This window comes from Octopus bimaculoides, chromosome 7 (genome assembly GCF_001194135.2).
Source record: "Octopus bimaculoides isolate UCB-OBI-ISO-001 chromosome 7, ASM119413v2, whole genome shotgun sequence".
NCBI lineage: Eukaryota > Metazoa > Mollusca > Cephalopoda > Octopoda > Octopodidae > Octopus > Octopus bimaculoides.
The window spans coordinates 95,791,366-95,799,587 of NC_068987.1; the positions used below are offsets into that span (position 1 = coordinate 95,791,366).

The 8,222-nt window shown below is 38.8% G+C and overlaps 1 protein-coding gene across 1 annotated transcript in view; it reads left to right on the forward strand.

Annotated features, from left to right (window-relative positions):
- LOC106868845 (protoheme IX farnesyltransferase, mitochondrial) overlaps nucleotides 1-3,701 on the forward strand; it is a 9,696-nt gene extending 5,995 nt beyond the window's left edge. Inside the window, exons 4-6 of the mRNA XM_014914284.2 lie at nucleotides 215-285; nucleotides 1,512-1,744; nucleotides 3,201-3,701. Of these exons, the coding sequence (XP_014769770.1) occupies nucleotides 215-285; nucleotides 1,512-1,744; nucleotides 3,201-3,655 (759 nt within the window). The 3' untranslated portion in view covers nucleotides 3,656-3,701. The remainder of the gene's footprint in view (nucleotides 1-214; nucleotides 286-1,511; nucleotides 1,745-3,200) is intronic.
- Nucleotides 3,702-8,222: the final 4,521 nt, after the last annotated feature.

Here is an 8,222-nt window from a genome sequence, read left to right on the forward strand (position 1 = left end):
GCACCTCTGATGCGATCCAAATACATGTCCTATCATAACTGTGATCTCTCTAACTCACACTAGCAGCACCTCTGATGCGATCCAAATACATGTCCTATCATAATGGTTATCTCTGACTTACACTACCACTAATCCTGATACGAGCCATATACATTGCCTTGTTTTTTTTCTTTTTTCTTTCCTGTTAATATTTAAATTCATTTTTATATTTCAGTTCTTTGAAGTGCCATTTGATGCACAGATGAACAGAACCAGAAACCGTGTATTAGTACGAAGTTACCTCAGGTAAGGCAAAGTGTCAGACTTTAAAAAAACGGGAATGATGACAACTTCAAAAATACAGAAATGAGTATAACAGCATGTGTTGTTTTAAGTCCAGGTTCACAACATTTAAGCAGACTTGTGATCAAAAGGGTTCCAGCTGTGATCAGCCTCTCTTTTTCTTCAGACATAGTATATTTAGAACATCATTAAATATGATTGGGTGGGAGGCGACTGCTATTTCTTGCAAGGCAAGTGATCATGTAGCTGTTCCCTTGTTGGCATGTTTCTGTTTTAAATCAACAACATGGTTCTACTTGATTGGAAATCATTAAACTTAGGATATTAATTTCTAACAGTTGCATGAAGCCATACATTTTGAAGGAAAATACTGTTAATTAAATTGACCTCAGTAATTACATGACTGGTACTTTATACCACTGATCCTTGCAGGATTTGAACTCAGAACATAAAGGGCTGTAATTAAGTGCCACAGAGCACTCTTCTAATGATTCTGCCAATACACATCCTGTGTGGATATAGCTAAAAGGAAAGCTAACCAAATCCTAATCTCAGTTTTGACAATATTTAGGTATATGAGGTTTCACATGAAAAGGTCACCAGATAAAGGTGAATTGTAATAAGGTGTCAGGAGGGGTCCTGTTAGAATTGGCTCTTGTCATTCATGAGAATTGTGAGGTTTTATTACCGGCATACATAACATTGCATCATCATCATCATCATCACTGTTTTAATGTCCACTTTTCCATGTTTGATTTGGTTGAACAGAATATGTTTGAGATAGATTTTCTACGACTGGATGCATTTCCTGTTGGCAACCTTCACTTGTTTCCCCATGATCAGTTATGTCTCTGGAGACTGGGAATGAAAGACACTGCTTACATGATGGTGACACTTGCTTGCAATGTCAAATCAAGGAGATAGTTATATGCGCGCACAGACACACACATATACGATATATGATGGACTTCATCTAGTTTTCATCTACCAGATCTACTCACAAGGCTCTGGTTAGCCCAGGCTGTAGTAGAAGACATTTGCCCAAGGTACCACAGTCTGAACCCAAAACCAAGTAAATTTCTTATCATACAGCCATGCCTATGCCTATTAGAGAAATAGTGTGGGATTATAATTTATCAAATTGATAAAACACTGGGGATTTTTATATTGTAATTCTCTTTTTCTAATCTGACTGTCAGTTTATTTTATATTTTTATTTTATTTTACAGTCCACTCCATGCAGTCCTATTTGCAACAGCCACTGGTTTAACAGGAATGGTAATTCTTAGTTCAGGAGTTAATTCTTTGACAGCTTACCTCGGCTTAATGAACCTTGGCTTGTACACATTAGTCTATACACCAATGAAACGGACAAGCATTGCAAATACTTGGGTTGGTTCTCTTGTTGGAGCCATACCACCTATGATGGGTTGGGCAGCCTGTACAGGTGACCTGTCCACGGGTAAATTTTGACACAATTTTTTAAAATTCATATATTACTTTCATTTTTATATATATCATTATGTCCACACCTTTCTTTCTTTTCTCATTTCCCTATCTGCCCTTTTCTCTTTCTTTTCTTTATAACTCTCTTCTCTCGTTCTTCTATTGCTCTACTCTGTTCTCTTATCAGCTCACTATTATTCTATAAGCTAAATGACAGAAGAAATAGGAGAGAGAAATGTGTAACTTACATAAATAAACCTGTTACTTTAAACCTGTTTATGTAACTGATCTATTTACTTATTGAACTCGGTTCCATACTACATTTTTCCCTATCACAATACCAAACTCAATTCGTCCTTTACTGTGTTCAACTCTGTTCCAGGTTATATCTTGTATTGCTTAATTAGAGGATGTTGGGTACTCTCTAGTTTTCTGAAAGAGGATAGAAAGGCTTGAAAGAGTCTAACTGTTATTTAATCATTGATCAGCCTTGATTGTGCAGACCTATGTTCAAGCCCTGACCATCCTGCCATTCTCTGTATCTATAACTAGACTGTCTAATATATCCTTCCTATAAGACAGTAGGGTAGGTTTTGAGGGATTTGGGTTATATTTATAGCATAGAAGGGAGTTTCAAAGGATGTACTTCTTGGAAAGAAAGAGTTGATCAAAGTAAATATTTAATGTACAATCTAGTAAATGAGACTATGTGGAGGAGATTGGTACTAATAGATGGGAATGATGATGAAACTCTGGTATCATTTCATGACATTTTTTGATGCTGCTACATTAACATATATCTTTAAGTCTGTCTTACCCATGCTTTGAAGAGTAGAGCACAAGTGAGCTGAGAGAGCAACTGGGTATTAAAATCTCTTCAGCAGATTTTACTGTGCTGGTATGTGGAATATACACATAGCACATGGTGAAATAAGACATAACAAATAATGGTGAGGTTTGGTTTCAGGATGTTTGTTGGAGCTTGCAGATTGAATGACACAAGATGTAGGAGAGTGACAGCATGCTGTACTGTGAACTCATCCAACATGTACCAGCTTGGAAACTGATGTTAAAACGACAGTGATAGTGATGATGACTTCTCCAAAAGTTGTTTGCATTTGGCCTTATGAATGTTTCCTTGTTAATGCAAAAAAGAGAAAATGAATTTAAAGGTTTCGATCATTTATTTACTGAAGCAAGGATATTTGCAAGTGCTTTTCTCTTGATTCATATGACTTACAGCCAATTAATGAAACATTTATTAATTATATAATACTCTTGCACCTAATTAGTCTCATGGTACTTATTTAATTAGTATGCAAGTGTAAAATGTAAATCAATGACTCCCTAGCTTACTATTATCTGGGCTAGATGTCAGCTGCATAAAATTCAAATGACACAGTAAATTATTGTTCTTTTTCACTCAAATATTCCTTTAGAATTTAACCTCATTTTTACTTGTATTTTCCTAGGTGCCTGGTTGCTCGGTGCAGTCATGTATGCTTGGCAGTTTCCTCACTTCAACTCTCTCAGTTGGAACCTTCGTGCAGACTATTCACGCGGAGGCTATTGCATGGCATCTGTAATGAACCCTAGCCTTTGCCGACGAGTTGCCTTTCGCTACTGTGCAGCAACAACAGTCCTCAGCATCTTGGCGCCATTTGCAGAACTAACCACTTGGATGTTCGTCATTGATTCTCTACCCTTGAACTTTTATCTCACCTATCTAGGCTGGAGATTCTACAAAGAGGGTGATAGCAAATCTTCTCGGAATCTCTTCCACTTCACTTTGCTACACTTACCCGTCTTGTTTACATTGATGTTGTTAAGCAAGAAACCAAGTCGGCCAAAAGCTGATGAACTCACTCTCAGTTCCATCATCTCAGATGTTACTGATGTATGCAACTCAGATGCTTTGTATCTATAATGTTTTAGCCCTTAGTTCTAATTAAATTTCATAAACAAAATTAAAATATTGTATTTATCTATTTATTTATAAAATCTCTATAAAGTAATTATTTTCTTTTACTGTACTTTATTTCTAAGCAATCTTAGAAATTGTGTAAAAAATATTTTCCAGTTGAATGGTTATTAAAGAATTTAGAAGTTTTGTGGATCATAACATACACATTATTAGAAAGGATACTGAGTTATCAAAGACAACAGAATTGCAAAGTTGTGTGCAAGTGTGTGTGGCTTTGTTAGAAGAAGAAAGGTTGGACACGTGATATTTTTCAGAGACCTTGCCTGAATGAATGCGACAGAGTGGATGTCACTAAGGACACCTGAGAGCAAAATAGTGTTTGTGAAACCAGTTGACAGATTCAGTCTTCCAACCAAAAACAGGAACAGTCTCTTCAGTTGGCTCTCACAGAATTTCCATCTAGCAAAATTTCAACCACAAGCTTTTAATTAACCCAAGGTTATAATGGAAGACACTTGTTTACAAAATGACATTATTAACCACACAGTCATACCAATTTTATACCTCTGTGTTCTTAGTTCAACTCCAAATAACCATCTGAAGAGTTTAACTAATATTGGCTGTCAGATAAATGAAACTTAACTCTAACCTTAACCAGATGATTTCTTATTTTGTGGGAGAGAAAATTCTTGTTACTTCATCAATGAACTGTGTTAATATATTCTTGCTATTAGGGGAGTACCAACAAAGCTGCCAATGGTGATTGAAGTCTTTTCTCCTCCATTCTTTTTATTTGTTAAATCTAAAGGAAAGGACAATGCCCATAGCCTTTGCCTGCCCTCTGAGTCTAATAAAATGATGCTATTAATGTTCCACACAAACTATTGCAAGTCAAAAAGTGCAGGTAGAGAATTTTCTACAAAGTCAATGTTCCAGGGAGGAACAACTAGGTATGTTTAGTTCAGGGCCTGGGGGTGATGGACTCAATGTGAATGATGAGAAGAGAGACAAGGGGAGCCAAGTGGTTGTGACACAAGGTTAACCAATTCCAAGAAGAGGTTATTGTTGTAGAAGTAGAAAAAGTGGAGTTACAAAACTGCAACTGCTGGAGTATGTTTGAGTGACTTTACGCCAAACAGCCTTGTCACATTCTCTGGATGCAGTTTACAGTCTGTGTGTGCAACACTAGCTCTACCCCACATGCTGGAGCAATACTTCATTGTGAGTCTCTCTTAAGCTTTGAGGAGAAGGATGGGTCTTTGAGATGCAGTCCTATATTAATGGTATGCATTTGCCTTGAAAGTATCTTGGTGATAATAAAGCCTAGCATTTGGGATGATCACAAGGTCTGTAGTTTCAGGCTGTTCATCTTTAGGTGGGTGTGAACTGCAATGATGATTTATAAGCAATGCTTGTATGTGTGTGTTTGCTGTTGAAGGTAACAAGCCTAGCGTGACTCCAGTGGATTATGGTTTTGAGATTTTTATATATGGAATTAAGACAGGTTAGACATGGGATATCCAGGTTGCATGTGTGTGATGCTTGAGTGGGAAAGTTAAGAAAACATGAAAGATGGTGTCTACATCAAAATGGGCATTGTTGGGTGTGCCAGTAAGTAAGGCATTGGTATATAAGAGAAGAGTGGGGGCATAGAACTGGGCACATGAGTTGATAGAGCTTATCCAAGTCCTATCTGCATAGTTCAAAATATTGTTTTCTGGCAGGAATGCCAAACCAAACAATGAAACCAATGGATCTCAAAGGCAAGGAGTTTTGACAGGATTTGCATACCGTTTACTAAAGTTGAGCATAATAACACTTCCTTCACCAAATTCCTCTTGGGCAGGGGCCCATTGGTTAGTGACAACTGAGGGTAGGTCTCTGATTGATCTAGCTTTACAGAACCCAAACAAATCATTAAGGAAACATACAAGCTGTTGGAGAATGCCACAATGGGGAGATGAAAAATAAACTTAATCTCAGTGGGATTTGAACTCAGAACCTCTTAAATGAAAGGAAGGACACTGAATAGTGTAATTCAGGTATGCTATTTTTTTTTTTTTTTAATTTTATTAGTTTGGTGTAGAGGAAAGACCTGTGACCATTGCCTTCACAGGCCCTCCGGAACTACTGAGATTAATATAACTAATGTTGCAGGCTGACAATATGACCGGAGTGTATGAGAGCTGGCCATGTAGGAAATGAAACTAGTTGATGTAAGGAGCTAATGATCCATTAATATAAGGAGTGTGATAACCAAGAAGAGTCATGAATATTGGTTTCAAATTTTGGTGCAAGGCCAGCAATTTTTGGGGAAGAGTAAGTCAATCACATCAATCTCAGTATTTAACTGGTACTTATTTCATCAACCCCAAAAGGATGAAAGGCAAAGTCAAACTTGGCAGAATTTGAACTCAGAATGTAAAACCAGATGAAATACCACTAAGCATTTCACCCAGTGATTCTGCTAGCTTGTCACCATAGAATATGTCATAAATATTGAAGTCACCAAAAAACAATTACTACAGAGAGGTGTGAGATGAGATTATGTCATTAATGCAGAGATATGGTCACAGTATTGTTGGTAGTTAGAGGGATTCAGAGAGTAATAGAGGAAGCAGAAGAATTTAGAAAAGTTGAAGATGGAGGCTTTGAGCCAGAGTAACCAGAAATTCTTGTTGATATTCAGTTGAATGTCAGGGAGTATAATCTACGTATGCACAGGGATCATCTTTCAAAGTGAATTCCAATACTTCAATGTGAAGTTGGATGGTAAAGGTGAGCTAGAAATCAAGAATGAATATGTGTCTTGGGGAGAAAGAGTATGTGGATTTGCATGTTTGTAGGTACTGTGAGGGTTTATTTTCTGTCTTCTCTAACACCTATGTTTGAAGTCTATATGAATGTCAGAGAAGAGGGAAACTATCCAGCGGATTTAGTGCTTTTGTTTTTTGTAGCTATAGAAGGTACCAATGCTTTGTGACATCACAGTAATGGCAACCTTATCAAGAGAGAGCCTCATCCAAAAGCTAAAAGCCTCTATGTGCCAGGAAGTGGTATTAAACCAAGTGCTATGATGTACCTACACCACCAGTACCACCATCTTCTATATTCTCACAGAATGATCATAGCTGGGGTTATCATCATCATCATTGTTTAACATCCACTTTCTATACTTGCATGGGTTGGATGGTTTGACTGAGGACTGGCAAGCCAGAAGACTGCACTAAGCTCCAATCTGATCTGACAAGGTTTCTACAATGGATGCCCTTCCTAATGCCAACCACTCCGAGAGTGTAGTGGGTGCCTTTTATGTGCCACTGGCATGGGGGACAGTCAGACGGTACTAGCATCAACCATGCTTGAATGGTGCTTTCTAAGTGCCACCAGCACAGGAGCCAGTCAGGTGGCACTGGCATCGACCACATTCGTATGGTGCTTTTTATGTGCTACCGGCACAGGACCAGTCAGACAGCACTGACATCGACCATGCTCTAATGGTGCTTTTACATGCCAGTCAGGCAGTACTGGCATCAGCCATGACAATGATTTCACTTGACTCAACAGGTCTTCTCAACCACACTATATTGCTCAATGGTTGAAGGGAACTCTTAAATGGATCAGTTATGCGACACTGACATAGGCCACAGTTACGGTCTCACTTGGCTTGCCAGGTCTTCTCAAGCACAGCATATCTCCAAAGGTCTCGGTCACTTGTCATTGCCTCCGTGAGGAACAACGCTCAAAAGTCGTGCTTCACCACCTCATGCCAAGTCTTCCTGGATCTACCTCTTCCACAAGTACCCTCCACTGTTAGGGTGTGACACTTTTTCACACACCTGCCTCATTCATATGCAAGACATAACCATACCAGCGCAGTCGTCTCTCTTGCACATCACACCTGATGCTTCTTATATCCAACTTTTCTCTCAAGGCGCTTACACTTTTGTGTATGCCCACAGACATTACACATCCAGCAGATCATACTAGCTTCATTTCTTGCAAGCTTACGCATGTCCTCAGCAGTTACAGCCCATGTTTCACTGCCGTGTAGCATGGCAGTTTGCACACATGCATCATACAGTCTACCTTTCACTCTGAACAAATGAGCAAAAGGCCCTTTGTTACCAGCTGAGATAGGAGCTCTCTGAACTCTGCCCAGGTTATTCATATTCTAGCAGCTATGCTCTCAGAGCATCTACTGCTGCTACTGACTTGGTCACCTAGGTGACTGAAGCTATCAACCACTTCTAGTTTTTCTCCCTGGAATGTGACGGAAGCTGTTTTCTGCACATTTTCAGTGTTTATTGCCCTTGTGCATCTGCCACACACAAAATCTATCTTCCCAGTTAGCCTTCTTTTGATATTGCTGCACCCCTTATGTGTCCATAGCTTACACTGGGTACATCTTCTATTTTTATACCTTTTCTACAGATCGAGCAGGGCCATTTACCTGAAGGGATTTGTGATTTGTCTGCCTTCCAACTTACTAAGACTTTGGTTTTTGCTAGATTGACTCTAAGGCCCTTCAAATCTAGACCTTGCTTCCACACCTGAAACTTCTCTAGTT